General features: G+C 36.7%; 1 protein-coding gene across 1 annotated transcript in view; it reads left to right on the top strand.

The window, feature by feature from the left end:
• LOC149777690 (kinesin-like protein KIF14) overlaps nucleotides 1-22,214 on the top strand; it is a 79,046-nt gene that overhangs the window by 21,713 nt on the left and 35,119 nt on the right. Inside the window, exons 4-11 of the mRNA XM_089938742.1 lie at nucleotides 5,574-5,672; nucleotides 7,146-7,229; nucleotides 9,186-9,293; nucleotides 12,817-12,933; nucleotides 15,202-15,329; nucleotides 16,913-17,011; nucleotides 21,418-21,491; nucleotides 21,895-22,036. Of these exons, the coding sequence (XP_089794868.1) occupies nucleotides 5,574-5,672; nucleotides 7,146-7,229; nucleotides 9,186-9,293; nucleotides 12,817-12,933; nucleotides 15,202-15,329; nucleotides 16,913-17,011; nucleotides 21,418-21,491; nucleotides 21,895-22,036 (851 nt within the window). The remainder of the gene's footprint in view (nucleotides 1-5,573; nucleotides 5,673-7,145; nucleotides 7,230-9,185; nucleotides 9,294-12,816; nucleotides 12,934-15,201; nucleotides 15,330-16,912; nucleotides 17,012-21,417; nucleotides 21,492-21,894; nucleotides 22,037-22,214) is intronic.

Here is a 22,214-nt window from a genome sequence, read left to right as displayed (position 1 = left end):
AGTGATGATACATCATGATATTGCTGATCTGCATTTTTGCTGTTATAATCATCATGCTGAATCCATCAATGATGCATCTTGATATTGCTGATGTTTATTTATTGCAAATTAGAATGTATCGCTATCTTATGCCAGTGGTTTTAAAGTTTTAAAAAATCTGTATTAAAATAATTTTCCTTTAATAATGTCAGCATAAAAGAAGTTTTTATAGCATCAGATCCTGCTGTTGCTGGGTTACATGACAAACAGAAGTTTTGTTGCGAACATACTTCTGTTGTCCAATATATTCACATTTTGAAGCTATTTGTGGTGTCACTTGGTGAAGCAGTTCAGCCTAACCTGGTATCCAGTAATTTAAGTCACTTGGTAAAGCAGTTCAACCTAACCTGGTATCCAGTAATTGAAGCATAACCTGGTATCCAGTAATTTGTGGTGTCACTTGGTAAAGCAGTTCAGCCTAACCTGGTATCCAGTAATTGAAGCATAACCTGGTATCCAGTAATTTAAGTCACTTGGTAAAGCAGTTAAGCATAACCTGGTATCCAGTAATTTAAGTCACTTGGTAAAGCAGTTAATCTTAACCTGGTATCCAGTAATTGAAGTCACTTCGTAAAGCAGTTAAGCTTAACCAGGTATCCAGTAATTTAAGCATTGAATGGATAATCAGATTCAACAGACACAATTAACAGTCATTACTATGTGTGTGTGTGTGTGTGATGATGAAGCATCGGTGGGGGGGGGTGCTTTGTTTGGGTAATGTTGGTGTGGAATATAGGATGATAATAGTATTAGGCACAGCTCTCTCTCTCTCTCTCTCTCTCATATTTACTTAACTATTCCTGGCAGGATGTCAACAATATAAACAGTAACTGGAGCCATCAGTCCAACATTCCTTTTGATTTATGTCTACATGAGTTTAAGTGCTCTTCTGATCATGGTACATGGATGTCCACTTATGTATGAATCAAAGACACCATTTATTATTGTTTTAAGTTTGTTTATAGACAAGCATTCTAAATAATAATTGGTAAAGAATATGTGCCTGTCAACAATTAGTGTTCAGCCAGCATGACCTAGTAGATAATTAGGCATGTACAATGCAGTGAAGAAGAAAACAAAGACAAAAAGAAAACATTCTAAAATGAACACATTAATGGACAAAACATGCATGTATGTATGAAGGGGGTTTTGGGGGTTTACTGTACAAAGCAGTTAACCTATCTATGAATGGTGCTAAAGTGACCACAGGAGCATAGTTATTTATCATTCATGACTTGCAATGATGATGTATGAATTAAATAATGTCCATTTGTTGTCACAGGATTATTACTTCCTAACTTACTGTCGAGACCTGAAAATCATAACATGGGGAATTGGAAGTCATTATCCGACTCTTTTTAAGGTTTAAAGGACAATATCTAGAAATATTTACAGGTTTCCATGGATTATTATACTTTAATCCCCCATTTTATTGCTATCCCTGTATGTGTGTGTGTGTGTGTGTGTGTGTGTGTGTGTGTGTGTGTGTGTATCTAGAGGTCATAATCTACTTGCTCTAAAGAATTTAAATGGAAACCGATTTAAACACTGTCCAAATGTAAGCCAAATAATTTTAGTTCCATGCTTAAGATTATGACATATCTTATCTATTTAGTTTGTTGTAAATAATTCGTATGCAGTTATTCTCCAGTCACTTAGAATGTACTAGGGATTGGCATGTTCATAAGGGGGATTAGTATCAAAATCCTGACGCTATGCAGTGATTGGCATATTCATAAGGGGGATTAGTATCAAAATCCTGACGCTATTCAGTGATTGGCATATTCATAAGGGGGATTAGTACCAAAATCCTGACGCTATGCAGTGATTGGCATGTTCATAAGGGGGATTAGTATCAAAACCCTGACTGACCCTATGTCTATCAGTTTAGTAGACCTGCTACAGTTCTCTACTTGGTTAGCTCGATGTCTTGTTGACTTAGTTCCTGATTTACAAGGATAGTCTTCAAGTCGTATTTTTACATGATCATTCATAATGATTGTGCTGGTGTAGTCACAGCAGCTGATTGGTTACCATGCCTGATTCACAATTAGTGGGTTGCAGGTTTAAATCCTATCAGACCAGCACGAGTTGTGGCAGTGAAACGATATGCCTATACATACTGTAGTAAACAAACTACAATACGATACATATCAGTACCTGTAAAGAATGAAGTTAAAGAGTTTCTTCGTTCATTTTGTGGGTTTAACGCCACTTTTAGCACATGACAGGCTGTTTACATGGCAGCTAGTATATTTGGTGAAGCAAGAACATGGGAAAACCACAGGAAGAACCACTGACCCACAGGAAGCTACTGGCAAGCTTTCTCCTGTACCTATGTTGGCCAAGCCAAGATTTAAACCTATGCAGAGGTGAGATATCAATGATCTGTGAGATATCAGTGATCTGTAAAGACAAGCCCACTCTGCCACTCATGGATCCCTATAAAAAATAGAAAGCCAACACAGATAATGGTCACTGAAGAACAAAAAGTAACTTGTACAGAGTATATACTGCATTGAATCGGTTGGCATTTATTGATGTATCGTTACATTGGTGAACTGTGTCACCCTGTGTGAGATTTATGACTTGGAGGGGGGAGTATCACTGCGCAGTGCACTTAACTCCCATTGAATCTGCATTAAATAAGTCATTTCTGTACTTATTATGTGCTGATAACTCAAACCAGTTAATAAGGTGATAAGTGTATCGATCTATCAGTCATTTGACTAAGGTGAAAACTGACTTTGCCATTAAGGTAGAAGAGAAATTAAGACTATTATTTGTGATAACCATTCTTTGGTGTAACATTATTCTTGTAACAAAACATTTTTTTTTCTGATTCAAACACAGGTTTGTTGGGAACTTATGTATGTAATAGTTGCTTTTATAGTTATGATATTATTTGAAGTTTTTGGATCACAATGAGAACAGAGTCATACTTATAAACTCTTGATTTGGGTTAAGTGTATGTGTATTTATATAAAGATTGGTACTGAGTTGCATGTATGTCTGTTGCTACCTGCTTGTAAGAAATTCATTTCAGACAGGCTTGAACTACTAATTGCAGCTTTGGAACACTGTATTACACTTGATTTATCTGTATCTACCACATTAGGTACTTGCTATCCTTTTATCTATTGTCATTGCTTATTGACATTCCTAAACTAGCTGCAGATTTAGAATATCTCAGATTTTATATGAAGTGACAGATTATAATTTATACCATTGTGATTTTGTTTATACAATCATCAGTCTTTCATTCTTTTACTCAGATTGAAATAACTGGTTAGAATTTGTAGGATCTGTTTGAATATTTCATTCAGTCTTTTACATTATTCCTTAAAGAAATAATATCAAAGTTGAGAAGTGCTCATATTTTTTCCTATTGTGGTTGTCCTTTTGTCTGGTAAATTCCATTGTGTATTGAATTTTGCTCCATTGTATGACAACCTGTGCCCTCTATTGTGTCTTTATCTACAGTTCTTTATATACTGAGGATAAAGCTGTCTGTTACAGGACCATCTGTGTGCCATATGTGTAATAAAATTGTGTCCATAGGACACTAATACCCTCACCAATATGGTGCAAGTCATGGGCAAAGGGTTGTAATAATCTATTTTGTCAGAAAATGTTGAAAATTGAATTTTAATTGGGTCTTTTACTGGATGTAGAAATATATAATTTCATTTGAACAATTACACATTTATTGGCAGTAAACTCAATTAAGCTGCTACAAAATGAGGCTTGTTTTTTAATCAAGGAAATGGCAAGAGAGATGATTAAAACATCTAGTGCATCTGCAGTAGATGAGGTGATTGGGATGTTAAAATATACAACTAAAACCTTTGTAATGCCTTTTTTATCCCTATCCCTAATTATTGTTAAAAGCTCGTTGCAAATTAAATTAACTAATTGTTATCAAATTTGCAGATAATAAGATCTTATTTTTTATGCTGTTAGGACAGGTAATGTTCTCTAGGTACTTGGGAACTAAAGGGGTTAATATAGACGCTTTGATTATATGATCTGATAAAACTGTCCACAATAATAAATGAATTTTGTTTATGTCCTTTTGAAATTAAAATCCAGTTTCAGTGTAAAGCCTTCTCACTGTCAGTGTCATAGCTTAAAATGCCAATGTGCTGGCCTCAAAACCAAGATCATGTACATGTACTTTTTATATTGCCTGCATAAAAATAGGCTTTATACTTCAGGATATTGTAGTCATCACTATTGCTGTTAATAAATTGTCAACTTTGTGTTAGTTCACACTTCTCAGGCAATTCTTTATGCCGGCATAAAACTTTATTTGCCCATACATTCTGAGGTCTACCATGCAAACACACTGAAGTAGGTCACTTTGATTTACCTTTCACCCTCATGATCATGCACACTTTCCACATGTAGATCACTTCCTGGGACATTATTGCTGGTACAGTCATGATGATAAATTTGTGCATGCATCCGGAATACTTGACCACTTTAACAAAATTAAGTTATTAGTATCCAGTGGTCACAATACAGTGATCCTGTACATATTAACTGTGAGTATTGTGGGATAATGTTACTTTTGGTTATGAAAATCTATCCATGCATGAGAAGTACTACTATTACACAAGCATTGAAAAATAAGTCACTATAACTTATATTTGTGCTCCAGTGATGATGTAACATTTTTATCCTGAGGTTAGTTTCTTGGACACAAATTAGTACATTGATGAAAATAGATACATGTATATGCAAAGATCTTGAGAAGTACTCTACCCTCATACTCAGGTCTTTCCTTATCAGCAGGCTGATTTACCCAGCTACTTTTACTTTACACACAGCTGCTTAAAAAAAAAAACCTCTGTATACCCCCCTCCCCCAGCCTACTTTGTCAACTCATTTCCAACTTTAAATCCAGTGGAAGGCCCTACATAATACAAGAAAGTGACTGTAACCTATTTTTCAAATCCTTGTAACCTGAACTCCAACTACACCAATTAAGAGAGGGGGCCAGAGAAATACTGTATATTTGATATGATATTTTAGAAAGCTGAGTATATAACAACATAAGTTTTGTATGATGGAATTAACCTCTTTGGGGTGGGATTGGGGTGTCAAAAGCTTGTAATATGAACTGTCTTTTGGGGGGGGGGTGGAGATCTGGAGTGGGGCAAAGGCTTGTAAGATGAATGGTCTTTGAGAGGGTGGTGTGGGTAGGCAGAAGATTGTAATATGAACTTAGGTAAGGGGCAAGCTTGTAAAATGAACTAGTGTCTAGACCTTTTTAGGATCTGGGTGTGTGATCATATTTGTAAAATGAACTTGTGTCTAGACCTTTTTAGGATCAGGGTGGGTGATCATATTTGCTACACTTCATGAGGATAAAATCATGAACCAAAATAGGAGTATCGACTGTTTAGTAAGAAGATGCAGTGTAGCTATGACATAATGCTCCACAGGAGTGGAGTCAGGGAGGGTGTTGGTATTGGAGAGAAATACATGTCAGGGGAGTGTAGTGATTTTAATGATTTTTGTTTTTACAGGTGAAGATAAGTGTGGAGATCAGCTTTTTTGAGATTTACAATGAAAAGATCCATGACCTGCTGGGTTCGTCTAAAGAGAAAAGTGGCAAGAAACCCACGGTATGTAAAACTGAAGACAAATAAGTACCAATATTTTAAATAGACAATTTAGGCTTTTATATTTGAGACAGAGAAATGTAATAGCTTTGTTGACCCAAGCCATTTTTATGAAGAAAGTTTACCTTGGTTTACCTAGGTAGAACCATGTCCTCTTTGGGGTGTACCTGGCCTACCTAGGTAGCACCGTGTCCTCATTGGGGTATACCTGGCTTACCTAGGTAGCACTGTGTCCTCTTTGGGGTATACCTAGCCTACCTAAGTAGCACCATGTCCTCTTTGGGGTGTACCTAGCCTACCTAGGTAGCATGATGTCCTCTTTGGGGTGTACCTGGCCTACCTAGGTAGCACCATGTCCTCTTTGGGGTGTACCTGGCCTACCTAGGTAGCATGGTGTCCTCTTTGGGGTGTACCTGGCCTACCTAGGTAGCATGATGTCATCTTTGGGGTATACCTGGCCTACCTAGGTTGCATGATGTCCTCTTTGGGGTGTACCTGGCCTAGCTAGGTAGCACTGTGTCCTCTTTGGGGTATACCTGACCTACCTAGGTAGCACCATGTCCTCTTTGGGCTATACCTGGGCTACATAGGTAGCACTGTGTCCTCTTTGGTGTGTACCTGGCCTACCGAGGTTGCACTGTATTCTCTCTGAAGTGTACCCTAACCTACTGAGTTAGCACTGTGCTCTCTCTGAAGTGTACCTTGACCTACTGAGGTAGCACTGTGCTCCCTCTGGGGTGCACCCTGGCCTCTGGCCTATAGCTTATAAATATAGTTTGATTTAGTGTTCCACATTTCCAAATGCCTGTCATAAGTAAAATAGATTGTGTCTTCAGAAGTATAACTATGGAAGATTTAAAGTCATGAAGATTTATCATTAGGTCTACAAAGATAATATGAGCCATTTCTTTCCAACAAGATGAGTTTTGTATAAAATGGGGAATCAAGGTGAAAATTTCTGAGCAGCAATTCACTCCTGTTGCATTACCATTTGATTTTCATTAAGCTAGATACTAAATAAGCTGTAGTAATACTTATATGGGTATTACATCAGGTCTCTTATGCAGAAAGCTGTTCACCCTTCTGTGTGGATGACTTCATCCTCTGTTGTCATAAATATTTATAGTTTGACAATACCTAGATTTATCATTAATTATTTAATGTTAGCAACTCTCTCCAAGAATCACTCACAATTAATCCTTTTTTCTCTTTCTTCACCAGATTGATATGACCCAGGAACTTAGCATAGAATTAAGATAAACATTTCAGCTCTCTAAAAACATGACATTGTTCATATAATCTTGAAAAGTTCTTAAATTTGGTGGATTGCCTTAAAAAATCTACCTGAATTTTCAACAAGTTGGTTTTATTCCTTAATTTTATCTTCATTTATTGGATTGATTATCTTTACTCAGCCTGTGTAAGTAAACACTTTTGGTTGTTGATTTACAGCTATGTTAATATTTTTTCTTTCAGCTCAAAGTACGAGAACACCCAGTGTTGGGTCCATATGTTGAAGGTTTATCTACATTTGTTGTTAACTCTTTTGAAGATGTGGAGGTAAGTTTAAAAAGGAAATTATACTCGGTTGTTTTTCCCCAAAGTATAGAGGTATCATTATGGCTCCGGCTTGATGTCATTGGAGCCCAACAGTAATCATGTATGTCTGGCTTGATGTCATTGGAGCCCAACAGTAATCATGTATGTCGGGCTTGATGTCATTGAAGCCCAACAGTAATCATGTATGTCCGGCTTGATGTCATTGGAGCCCAACAGTAATCATGTATGTCCGGCTTGATGTCATTGGAGCCCAACAGTAATCATGTATGTCCGGCTTGATGTCATTGGAGCCCAACAGTAATCATGTATGTCCGGCTTGATGTCATTGGAGCCCAACAGTAATCATGTATGTCCGGCTTTCTACCTGAGCATCAGTTTGTTCATTGGCAAGTTATCTTAACTGAAATTTATTGGATTTTTACAAGATTTGGTGTACACCTTTATATTGTTGATGGTTTGATTTTCAGCAATATATGTGATCATTCAGAGGAGTCATTACCCTTATTGCATGACTGCCTCGGTTCTGTTTCCACAGCTTGATATTACCAAAGACTGTTTGAATGAAATCCATTTTGGTATGTGGCTTTATTTTCAGGAGACCTTGAATGTTTACTGTTTCTAGTGTTCTATGACACCATTTACAAGATTTTGCCCCCTGATTGGCTGTCATATTGACTTTACTCTTTGTAGTATGACTTGACAGAGAATTGTTGCATTTCAAGCAAATTTGGATCTAGGCTTTATATTGATACAGTTTTTAATAGTTCAGTTTCCATCTTTCCACATCAGTAGTTATGCCACACGTTTGCCAACCCTTGTGGCATTGATTTTCACAGCATTAGTTTACCAAGAATTTATGGATTTTAGCCAAATTTGGCTTTATGCTGAGGAGACCTTAAATTCAGTTTTCATCATTCCGTGAATTCAGTTTCCATCATTCCTTGAATCCAGTTTCCAACATTACGCAAAATCAGTTTCCATCATTCCTTGAATCCAGTTTCCATCATTCCATGAATCCAGTTTCCATCATTCCGTGAATTCAGTTTCCATCATTTCGTGAATTCAGTTTCCATCATTCCATGACATTTACAGGAGCTAAGCCCCCATGATTGCCTGCCGTCCTTGATTTTTTTTCTTCTTGTGTGTGCAGAATGTTTTCATTAATTCTAGAATTTCACGGCCCACATATCTCTATTCTCCTGACTTTATTTCCCATGACAGCTTCCTCTCATTATGCCCTGCCAGGCAAATTGTACTTTGCAGGACCCTTTTGCATGCATCACTAAAAGCTTTGGTTGATTTTTTTTTAAAGGGGAAGTTTGGTACTTGATGATATTGTTAAGATTTTAATTGGTGCAGTATTTTGAACCTTACAATTTTAAATAAAAGCCATTATAGATCATAATACAATAATGCATAAGGATGTACATACAGGAATATATGACTAATGATGATAATAATCAAGCAAGATGATGATGATGATAATTGTTGTTGTGGGCTTAACGCTGTACATGATGGATAGTATAGCTGGTGGAGGTAGAACCCGGAACCCCCAAGGAACAACCACCAACCCATGGGAGCTTCTGTCAAGCTTTCTTACGTACCCACATAGGCAATAATAATAATAAAAATAATCTGTCTAGTTAATAAGGGTTACACAGTGGATATAAAATTGGATCATTGTATGGTCCTCTATAATTTCATTGTAGAGAAACTTACTATTAAGTACAGCAAATCTACTTGCATATGTGTGGGCTACTTCTCCCATTCACACACAGACAGCCATAAACAAGCATATACATACATTTATGTACATGTAGATACATATGCAGATAATTACATTGTGGTGTAGAAGATGATGAAAATGACAACATTAATGACAGTAACAATAGTAGTCTTAACTCCTGTTTAGCATTGCATTATCTCTGTGCAGTCATTGTCTGATTTCTAATTCAGGGCTGGATTACTTTGGGAAACAAGAACCGAGCCACGGCTGCCACTGGGATGAATGATAAGAGCAGTAGATCACACTCAGTCTTCACGATTGTTCTAGCCCAGACAAAGGTATGCATTGATAGAAAGACAAACAGACAGACTGATAGTAATCACAGAGGTTACAAAAGCAGTTGATCTCATTCAGTCTTCACAATTGTTCTGACCCAGACAAATGGATACTTTGATAGAAAGACAGACAGACAGACTGATAGCAATCACAGATGACAAAAGCAGTTGATCTCATTCAGTCTTCACAATGGTCATGGTCCAGACAAAAGAAGACTGTCACAATATGGCAGACAGGCAAAAAGTCGTGTTTTCCGTCAGCTGATTGTCCCCGTTTTTCGTTGGCAACACTAGCACTTTCTTCAAAAAAATTGATTTGTGCATCTAATAGAGTGGATTTAGTCCAGGACTCAAAGTGCTTCGTACATTATATATGCTAATCATTATGATATATATAAAGTTTTTAAAAAATACAAAATTAGAAAACAAAATTAGCCCAGTACTTGAAGTGCTTAGTATATTATATATACTAAATATTATAATATATATAAAGTTTTAGAAAACACCTACCTACCTAACCCTAATTTTATAGACAGTGCAGTTGGAAACACATATATTGAGGGGGGGGTTAAGTTGCTGGGATGTATGACTTGAGCCATCACTATTGTTCTGGCGCAGACAAAAGTAGACAGTGATGGTAAGACAGACAGACAGATAGTAGTTACTGGTATGACTGAAGCCATTGCTATTGTCCCAGCCCAGAAAAAAGTAGACAGTGATGGTAAGACACAGATATAGTAGTTGCTATGATGAATGACTTGAGCCATCGCTATTGTCCCAGCCCAGACAAAAGTAGACAGTGATGGTAAGACAGACAAACAGATCGTAGTTACTGGTATGACTTGAGCCATCGCTATTGTCCCAGCCCAGACAAAAGTAGACAGTGATGGTAAGACAGACAAACAGATCGTAGTTACTGGTAAGACTTGAGCCATCGCTATTGTCCTGGCCCAGACAAAAGTAGACAGTGATGGTAAGACAGACAAACAGATCGTAGTTACTGGTATGACTTGAGCCATCACTATTGTCCTGGCCCAGACAAAAGTAGACAGTGATATTAAGACACAGATATAGTAGTTGCTGGGATGAATGACTTGAGCCATCGCTATTGTCCTGGCCCAGACAAAAGTAGACAGTGATGGTAAGACACAGATATAGTAGTTGCTGGGATGAATGAATTGAGCCATCGCAATTGTCCCAGCCCAGACAAAAGTAGACAGTGATGGTAAGACAAACAAACAGATCGTAGTTACTGGTATGACTTGAGCCATCACTATTGTCCTGGCCCAGACAAAAGTAGACAGTGATGGTAAGACAGACAGATAGTAGTTACTGGTATGACTTGAGCCATCACTATTGTCCCGGCCCAGACAAAAGTAGACAGTGATGGTAAGACACAGATATAGTAGTTGCTGGAATGAGTGACTTGAGCCATCACTATTGTCCTGGCCCAGACAAAAGAATAGAGTGATGGTAAGACACATATATAGTAGTTGCTGGAATGAGTGACTTGAGCCATCACTATTGTCCTGGCCCAGACAAAAGTAGACAGTGATGGTAAGACACAGATATAGTAGTTGCTGGAATGAGTGACTTGAGCCATCACTATTGTCCCAGCCCAGACAAAAGTAGACAGTGATGGTAAGACACAGATATAGTAGTTGCTGGAATGAGTGACTTGAGCCATCGCTATTGTCCCAGCCCAGACAAAAGTAGACAGTGATGGTAAGACACAGATATAGTAGTTGCTGGAATGAGTGACTTGAGCCATCACTATTGTCCTGGCCCAGACAAAAGAATACAGTGATGGTAAGACACATATATAATAGTTGCTGGAATGAGTGACTTGAGCCATCACTATTGTCCTGGCCCAGACAAAAGTAGACAGTGATGGTAAGACAGACAAACAGATCATAGTTACTGGTATGACTTGAGCCATTGCTATTGGCCTGGCCCAGACAAAAGTAGACAGTGATGGTAAGACAGACAAACAGATAGTAGTTACTGGTATGACTTGAGCCATCGCTATTGTCCTGGCCCAGATAAAAGTAGACAGTGATGGTAAGACACAGATATAGTAGTTGCTATGATGAATGACTTGAGCCATCGCTATTGTCCTGGCCCAGACAAAAGTAGACAGTGATGGTAAGATAGACAAACAGATCGTAGTTACTGGTATGACTTGAGCCATCGCTATTGTCCTGGCCCAGACAAAAGTAGACAGTGATGATAAGACAGACAAACAGATCATAGTTACAGGTATGACTTGAGCCATTACTATTGTCCCAGCCCAGACAAAAGTAGACAGTGATGGTAAGACAGACAAACAGATCGTAGTTACTGGTATGACTTGAGCCATCGCTATTGTCCCAGCCCAGACAAAAGTAGACAGTGATGGTAAGACAGACAAACAGATCGTAGTTACTGGTATGACTTGAGCCATCGCTATTGTCCTGGCCCAGACAAAAGTAGACAGTGATGGTAAGACAGACAAACAGATCGTAGTTACTGGTATGACTTGAGCCATCGCTATTGTCCCAGCCCAGACAAAAGTAGACAGTGATGGTAAGACAGACAAACAGATCGTAGTTACTGGTATGACTTGAGCCATCGCTATTGTCCCAGCCCAGACAAAAGTAGACAGTGATGGTAAGACAGACAAACAGATCGTAGTTACTGGTATGACTTGAGCCATCGCTATTGTCCCAGCCCAGACAAAAGTAGACAGTGATGGTAAGACAGACAAACAGATCGTAGTTACTGGTATGACTTGAGCCATCGCTATTGTCCTGGCCCAGACAAAAGTAGACAGTGATGGTAAGACAGACAAACAGATCGTAGTTACTGGTATGACTTGAGCCATCGCTATTGTCCCGGCCCAGACAAAGTAGACAGTGATGGTAAGACACAGATATAGTAGTTGCTGGGATGAATGAATTGAGCATTAAATCTCGCTTGGTCCTCACCACTGTTCTGCCCTGGACAAAAGTGTACAGGCTAGATTTGAAATATAAATAGAGAACAATGATTTACAACTGACTAGAAGGTGAAAATTTTGTTTATATGGAAAAATCTTTTTAAATATTAGATTATCACTTATCTGTTTTTAAAATACATGGCACTCATTTAAGAGTTTTTAATATACATGGCACTCATTTAAAAGTCTTTAATATACATGGCACTCATTAAAGAGTTTTTAATATACATGGCGCACATTTAGAAGTTGTTAATATACATGGCACTCATTTAGGAGTTGTTAATATACATGGCACTCATTTAAGAGTTTATAATAATACATGGCACTCATTCAAGAGTTTTTAATATACATGGTACATGGCACTCATTCAGAGTTTTTAATATACATGGCACACATTTAGAAGTTGTTAATATACATGGCACTCATTTATGAGTTTTTAATATACATGGCACTCATTTAAGAGTTTTAATATACATGGTACATGGCACTAATTCCTTCCATTATTACCAATTTTACTAATTACACATGTTATTTGCTCTTTATTTGCAGACCGAGATGTGGGAAGGTCATGAACATGATCACTCGATAACGAGTAAAATCAATCTCGTGGATCTGGCAGGCAGTGAGCGGCAGTCTCAAGCTATGACAAGTGGTGAGAGGCTTCGGGTAAGTTGTCCAAAAATTTTGAGAATTGTACCATCTAGTCTTGTCGGTCAGAGTATTTCCTTTGATTCTTCAAAAACATTTGAGGTCTTAAGTATGGCTTTGATTGTTGGGAGCTTTGTCCTTAGTTTAATTAATTTGTATCAGTTTTCATCGATTTTGTGAGCAATACATAACACAAATTTAAACCAATAAAAATGTTTCCTTGGAAATAAAGGAATAATCAGGCTTATAAAGAATTTATGTATACAGTGAAGTTTCATTACAATTACCATTTATGTATACAGTGAAGTCTCATTACAATGACCATTTATGTATTCAGTGAAGTCTCATTACAATGACCATTTATGTATACAGAGAAGTCTCATTACAATGACCATTTACGTGTACAGTGAAGTCTCATTACAGTGACCATTTATGTGTACAGTGAAGTTGCATTACAATTACCATTTATGTGTACAGTGAAGTCGCATTACAATTACCATTTATGTGTACATTGAAGTCTCATTACAATTTCCATTTATGTATGCAGTGAAGTCTCATTACAGTTACCATTTATGTATACAGTGAAATCTCATTACAATTACCATTTATGTATACAGTGAAGTCGCATTACAATGACCATGTTTGGTCATTTTGTTGAAGTGATAAATTAGTTGTGAAGCAGATGCCTTCAGTTTAGAAGGGTTTTTTTCCTTGTCTTATTGAGGTTAAAACAGCATGTGTAAATGAGAAGAAAGAGTTGCCTAATTTAATTATTATAAAATCCTAACATATTTTTTCACATGTAAAATTCCATGTTTAAAGAAAGTAAGATATTTACATACTGTGAGTAGACATTCCTGGTGAAAGTAAAATTCCAAAGAATGACAGTGGCATTGTAAAGAACAAACGAAATATGCATATTTCTTACAAGGAAATCACTATCGGGTTCCAAACTTGAATATCCTTTCTAAATGTCTAATATACTATTGAACACATTTGTTTCTGTTTATGTTGGAACTGGAATATTCTGTTGTACAGTTTTATTATAATGAGAGCTGACTGTATTATAATGCAACTGTGTATTATAATGAGTGCTGACTGTATTATAATGAGACTGTGTATTATAATGAGAGCTGACTATATTATAATGAGACTGTATAATGAGAGCTGACTTTATTATAATGAGACTATAATGAGAGCTGACTGTATTATAATGAGACTGTATAATGAGAGCTGACTGTATTATAATGAGACTGTATAATGAGAGCTGACTGTATTATAATGAGACTGTATAATGAGAGCTGACTGTATTATAATGAGTGCTGACTGTATTATAATGAAACTGTATTATAATGAAAGCTGACTGTTATAATGAGACTGTGTATTGTAATGAGAGCTGACTGTATTATAATGAGACTGTATTATAATAAGACTGTGTATTGTAATGAGAGCTGACTTATCACAGACACCAGATGAGCATAATGTTGGTTTGAATGAACAGACAAATTTGGATGATTAAGAATTTGGAAAACAAGCCTCCACTGGATTACTTAAAATTTGAATTGTTTTATGCTTTAGTCTGGTAACTGTTTTTTTCTGCTGCATGGATAGCAGTGTTTGTAAACACTGATTTGGAGAACCAAAATTTGAATTGTTTTATGCTTAAGTCTTCTTAATGGTGAGACTCTTATTGGTACTCCACCAGTAAAATTTAATTCACTGTGATCTTGACGGTGTGATGCATCATGAAATTGAATAATGTTAGATAGCAGTTAGTGATGTAAATCTTCAAATAAAACATGCTATCTTTTCCTGGTGGTCTCAAAGGTTGTCATATTGATTACATGAGAATAATTATTAAAATAATGAATTGGTATGGGGAATTAAATATCTTAATTAGTGGGAAGACACTCCAGACTAGACCCTCCCCCGTAGTTATCCTCAGCGCCCCCTTACCTTACCCCATAACAAGCATTGTTAAGCATTAGTTCCCACCTCGGTAATCACACTGCCCCTAAGGGTGGCGTATTGCCCACTTTGGGAGCCACTGCTCTAGACAGTCAAGAAAATCGTGGTTCATCTGTCAGACTTCGGGGTCAGATGAGCAAGTTTTACTTGACTTTATTCAATGTCGTTTTGAACCATTAAAACCGAAGTTGTCATTCATTCATAGGAATGAAATATGTTGTTTTACATGTAATGCATAATTCTTTTGCTAGATGAATTTATCTGCATCTGTGTTCGTTGCTAAAATACAGATTTATTTATTCATTTGTGACTCTTTAGGAGGGAGCTAACATCAATAAATCCTTACTGACACTGGGAAAAGTTATCTCCCTTTTGTCAGAACAGTCTGCACAGAATGGTAAAAAGAAGAAACCTTACATCCCTTACAGGGACTCCGTATTGACATGGTATGTATAGTGATTGCCATCATTTATTTCTTTTATATGACAATTGTACAATTATTTTGCAGTAAAAAATGGCATATGTGATGCATTTATCTACTGTACACCTGCCCACAAAAGATACTTTTTGGAATTTCTCTTTTGAAATTGATATAGAACTGTCCTTCATCAACTATACACATTCTTTCATTCAAGCACTTAGAAGTCAAGTGACATTACTCCTGTACAATCTAAATTTTGAAAATCTAAAATTGCAAAATTTACTGATTTACAGAAATCAGCGTTTTAGTTTTTACAACCATTCCTGGCACCATGATTTATTTTGTTGAGGAAAAAAGGAAAGACCACTCCGGTGGCCTAGTGGTTAGAGCATCCGCTTCAGATGCAAGATGTCGCGGGTTTGAACCTCAGCCAAGTCATACCAAAGACTTATAAAATATGGTACTAACAGCTGCCTTGCTAGGACTGGTCAGCCTGGTGTCAGGATAATGTCACTGGGTGGGACATCATGCTACATGTCTGTGACATGATGCCCCAGTGCTAGACATCACTATAAACTGCCACACAGCAGACATCGTAGCGATATGACTGAAAAAATTGTTAAAGCTACGTTGAAAATCCATATCATGCCTACACATACACAAAAAAAAGCAAAAGAGTCAATTGTATTTTTGTGCCCCATTACAAAATGTGGTCGGACATATTTTCATCTGTTTAACAGAGAAATCTAGCTGATTTGCTAACCTTACTATTCTTAATTGGCCTGGTTGCCTCATCTGGGTTGTTTCCAACATGTCCACCTGCTAGTCGCTGCACTTGTAAGAACTACTTTATCAAACGTTAAAAATTTCATCTTTATAAACTACTTTTTCAAGTTTTCTTTATAAGATAAAATATTTGTTACTTTCAGATGACATTTAATGATTCAGTGTGATGATATCGCATTACTATTACAATATTGTTTGATATTTTCTCATGCATAGATGTTTGCTGGTCATGCCATTATTTACGTATTCATATTAATGCACTGTTTAACAAACAGTAGCATCTGACCTATATAGAAAAATGAGTGGGTGTAAACGGCATCTATTGTTGGATTCTACTGAGATGATCATTTTGATTTTGATTTTAAAAATCAACGATTGACCTATTAAAAAAATGTGAGAAATAATAACACCTGATGAATATTGTATATGTTGAATGTGCTGTATTGCAAAAATGAAGGGTTCTTTTAATTTGAAGGCAAAAATTGTGTGAGAAAAATAATGTGTGGAGTTTTACATGGATACCAAGAAATTCCAGTCAAGGGGTTACATTTTTTTGTCTTCTTGCTTGGCAGAGCCTTGCTGAAGGAAAATAATGTAACTTCTCAACTGGGATTTTACTTGTCTCGTCTGGTTCCTTCTCTAACATAGATTCTGTTAGTGTTACCTTTCGTCATTCTGTTCATCAATACTTCTGGTTAAGTTACATATTGAGGTACGTTTTCATGCACTTTGGTGTGATATCTGTGTTAAGTAATTACAATTTTTGGTTCTTTTATAAAGTTGGAAAATTGAAAGTATGTTGATATTTTAAATGAATTACAGGTTGTTGAAAGAGAGTTTAGGAGGTAACTCCAAGACAACAATGATTGCCACAATCAGCCCAGCCAACTCACACATAGAGGAGACTCTTAGTACTCTGCGATATCCTTTTTAGTGTCAATTGCTTTGACGAATTATAGGAATTTTCTTTATTATTCTCCTAGGTATGTATAACAGTAGAATACAGATATCTCTCTGTGCATTTTTCTGTCTGTTAGCAAACATTTTCATGCACAGAGCCTAACTTGCAAACTTTTAAAGTGACTTAAGCTAAAACTGGTATATGTCAAGCAAATTACTCGGAGTTCCTTTTTGATATTTACAATTTTCCATATTCATTTTCTCTGTGCTACCATGGAAACAAAGTGTTGTATAAATAGTATACAAACTGAGGGTAATGAATTACAGGGTACTGGTATAAATAGTAGAATATAAACTGAGGATGATGAATCACAGGGTACTGGTATAAATAGTATGTAAACTGAAGGTGATGAATCACAGGGTACTGGTACAAATAGTATATAAACTGAGGGTGATGAATCACAGGGTACTGGTACAAATAGTATATAAACTGAAGGTGATGAATCACAGGGTACTGGTATAAATAGTAGAATATAAACTGAGGATGATGAATCACAGGGTACTGGTATAAATAGTATATAAACTGAAGGTGATGAATCACAGGGTACTGGTACAAATAGTATATAAACTGAGGGTGATGAATCACAGGGTACTGGTACAAATAGTATATAAACTGAGGGTGAGGAATCACAGGGTACTGGTATAAATAGTATGTAAACTGAGGGTGATGAATCACAGGGTACTGGTATAAATAGTATGTAAACTGAAGGTGATGAATCACAGGGTACTGGTACAAATAGTATATAAACTGAGGGTGAGGAATCACAGGGTACTGGTACAAATAGTATATAAACTGAGGGTGAGGAATCACAGGGTACTGGTATAAATAGTATATAAACTGAGGGTGAGGAATCACAGGGTACTGGTATAAATAGTATGTAAACTGAAGGTGATGAATCACAGGGTACTGGTACAAATAGAATATAAACTGAGGGTGATGAATCACAGGGTACTGGTATAAATAGTATGTAAACTGAAGGTGATGAATCACAGGGTACTGGTACAAATAGTATATAAACTGAGGGTGAGCAATCACAGGTTACTGGTATAAATAGTAGAATATAAACTGAGGATGATGAATCACAGGGTACTGGTACAAATAGTATATAAACTGAGGGTGAGGAATCACAGGGTACTGGTATAAATAGTATATGAACTGAGGGTGAGGAATCATAGGGTGCTGGTATAAATACATGTAGTATGTAAACTGAAGGTGATGAATCACAGGGTACTGGTACAAATAGTATATGAACTGAGGGTGAGGAATCATAGGGTACTGGTATAAATACATGTAGTATGTAAACTGAAGGTGATGAATCACAGGGTACTGGTATAAATAATAGAATATAAACTGAGGGTGATGAATCACAGGATACGGATATAAATATTATGTAAACTGAGGGTGATGAATCACAGGATACTGGTATAAATAGAATATAAACTGAGGGTGATGAATCACAGGATATGGATATAAATATTATGTAAACTGAGGGTGATGAATTACAGGGTACTGGTATAAATAGTGGTATGTGAACAGAGGGTGATGAATCACAGGATATGGATATAAATATTATGTAAACTGAGGGTGACAAACCATAGGGTACTAATGTATGTAGTGGTATATCAAGGGTGACAAACCATAGGGTACTGATGTATGTAGTGGTATATCAAGGGTGACAAACCATAGGGTACTGATGTATGTAGTGGTATATCAAGGGTGACGAACCATAGGGTACTGATGTATGTAGTGGTATATCAAGGGTGACAAACCATAGGGTAATGATGTATGTAGTGGTATATCAAGGGTGACAAACCATAGGGTAATGATGTATGTAGTGGTATATCAAGGGTGACAAACCATAGGGTACTGATGTATGTAGTGGTATATCAAGGGTGACAAACCATAGGGTACTGATGTATGTAGTGGTATATCAAGGGTGATGAACCATAGGGTAATGATGTATGTAGTGGTATATCAAGGGTGACATACCATAGGGTACTGATGTATGTAGTGGTATATCAAGGGTGATGAACCATAGGATTCTTTTATAAATAGTTAATAAACAGGGATTATTGTACCATAGGGTACTAGTATAAATAGTGGAATATGAACTGAGGGTGATGAACCATAGGGTACTGGTGTATATAGTGGTATATCAAGTGTGTTGTACCATAGGGTACTGGTATTTTTAATTGGTAGATCAATAGTTTGTAGAATAGGGTACTGGTATAACTGGGGGTGTTGAACCATAGGGTACTGGCAAAAACAGTAGATTATAAACTGAGGGTGTTATACCATAGGGTACTGGTATAAATAGTAGAATGTACACTGAGGGTGATCACCATTATGTATTGGTATAAATAGTAGAATGTTAACTGAGGGTGATCACCATTATGTACTGGTATAAATAGTAGAATGTACACTGAGGGTGGTCACCATTATGTACTGGTATAAATAGTAGAATGTACACTGAGGGTGATCACCATTATGTACTGGTATAAATAGTAGAATGTACACTGAGGGTGATCACCATTATGTACTGGTATAAATAGTAGAATGTACACTGAGGGTGATCACCATTAAGTATTGGTATAAATAGTAGAATGTACACTGAGGGTGATCACCATTATGTACTGGTATAAATAGTAGAATGTACACTGAGGGTGATCACCATTATGTACTGGTATAAATAGTAGAATGTACACTGAGGGTGGTCACCATTATGTACTGGTATAAATAGTAGAATGTACACTGAGGGTGATCACCATTATGTACTGGTATAAATAGTAGAATGTACACTGAGAGGAGAGGGGACCTAGGAGAAGGGATATATTATCTGTATTTGACTGAAGTATTCTAAAGGCATTTTGTGTATTAGTCTCTCTGCAGGAGTGATTCTTTTATTTTGCCTCTGGTTTAATCTATATTCATAGATGCCAACCCTCATGATTTTGGCGTGAATTTCACGACTTTTTCATCGATTCGCGTTTTCACGCCACAAGCAAACATTCCTTGAATTCTCCAGTTCTCAATGATTTTAAATCTTTAATAAAATAACCTATTTCCCGTTAAGCGCTAGTCATGATATTGGCAGTTGCCAAAATGCCCTTGTACTGCAGGTCGCAATATTAGTAGAACTACAGCCAATTGGTACAGTTGGCCCGGTAGCAAGCATTTTAGCCTATTTTAATCTATATGTATAAGAGTAATTTTACAAATGCTTTTGACAGAAATGGGGGTCTAACCAGCATTTTGCTCCATGCATGTGTCACCAACACTGATTTGAATTACCGTTCTGCATCACATGTAAGATCTTGAAAATGGCTTCACCACCAAGGAAAAAGAAATGTATTGCTCAAAAAGTGAAGTTTAATTTGGAATATACCAAAAATTGGCCATGCATTCTGCCATTAAACATTGATATACATCATGCTTTTTGCACACAGTGTGCCACAAATTTTAGCGTTGGGCATGGTGGCAGAGATGATGTGAGGAAGCACATTGGTTGCAGAAAACACGTAGAAGTTGGGAAAATTAAGAATTCACAGATTTCAGCTCTGGAATATTTTAAGCCATCGACAGAAGACCTGCAAGCTACCAACACTTAAGCATTATTTGCAAGTTTTCTTGTTGAACACAATCTACCTTTATCAGCTGGAGACCATGCTAAATATTTTGTTCCGACAAATGAACCCGGACCCTAAGATCGCTTCCAAATTTTCCTTTGGAAGAACCAAAAGTGCTGCAGCCCCTGTGCATTCCTCACAGCAACAGAGACAGTGAAAAAGTATTTTCTCTAGTGAGGAAAAATAAGACACTTTAGGGCCTCCTTAGGTGCAGAAAATTTGTCAGCAATTTTAGTCACCAAGATCAACCAGCAGGCAAGAAGCCTGAACTGTTTTGAAAACAAATTTACGATCAAGCAGTAGAGGAAGTTCAAGTCTGCCACAGTATCATGTCTTGATAAATAACCAAGAACAAGTTTATGAATACCATAATAAATAGAAATGCAGATATATTTCTGCATATATGTAGTGATTTAGTTTTATATTGCGATCTTGATATAGTGTAGTATTGACGGTCAGAGTGGATGGAGTTATTGTCATGGTATTTTTCACAAATTCGTGTCCAGATTCATGACTTTTTATCCCTATTTTCCCTAATTGTGAGCCTGGAAGGTTGGCAGCTATGCATATTTATTCATTTTTCCTAACCAATCATTGAAATGTATATATGCAGATGTATGAATGTGTGTGTGTGTGTGTGTGTAGGGAAGATTGATAGAGAAATAGTTGCAGAACAAAAGAAATGAATCAATAATTGAGTTATTAATGTATTTCACAAATATTTCCTTAACCATGTAAACATATGCAAAACAGGCACGATCAATTGTTAATGTGGCAAGGGTAAATGAAGATCCGAAGGCCAAGCTCATACGAGGTAAGGAAATCATTTTTTAAGTTCTAGCTTGGTTTTTAATTGTTCAATTTGGTTTTTGTTGTATTGAAATGGATTGTATCAATTTGTTAGACCTTTGGTAGAATCTGTTAATACTTTTGCAGTGGCAGAACCAATTAATACTTTGCAGTGGCAGAACCATCTAATACTTTCCAGTGGTAGAACCAATTCATACTAAATTATTATACTAAAATGTCAGCTAGGAAATTATTATACTTAAAATGTAACAGAAGATTCTAATATAGACAACGGCTTAACTTTTAACATGTTTTATCTTTTTTAAGAAAGATGGTTTACAGTTTATGTGTGCAATTCATGTCCAAATTTTGAAACTCAAAAGCTAAAGAAATAAAACCCCATATATAATAGATTTTTTTCTTTATAGAACTGAGAGCAGAAATAGAGCATCTGAGACTCCAGACAGGGAACGTGAACTCAGAAGAGGCGCAGACAGGGACTCTTGCAGAGATAGTCTGTCTGCGTGATCAGCTGAAGGCCAGAGAGAAAGAAATGGAAGAAATGACAAGGTGATAGCAGCTGGATAAACATGTATCATATTTCTGTGTAATCTTCTTTCATGTAATTTTGTCACACAGTTATAAGATTTAGTTGTATTTTTATTCTGTCTAATTCAGTGCATTTTCATGCTTACTTGTTGCCATCATAGAACAGTCCAAAAACCAAGAATGTTGGTGAGAAAAAATA

The sequence above is a fragment of the Sinohyriopsis cumingii genome, chromosome 17, assembly GCF_028554795.1.
Source record: "Sinohyriopsis cumingii isolate HCF-2022 chromosome 17, ASM2855479v2, whole genome shotgun sequence".
Taxonomy (NCBI): Eukaryota; Metazoa; Mollusca; class Bivalvia; order Unionida; family Unionidae; genus Sinohyriopsis; species Sinohyriopsis cumingii.
Note: the sequence above shows the minus strand (reverse complement) of the source record. Positions and strands in the feature narration are given on the sequence as shown.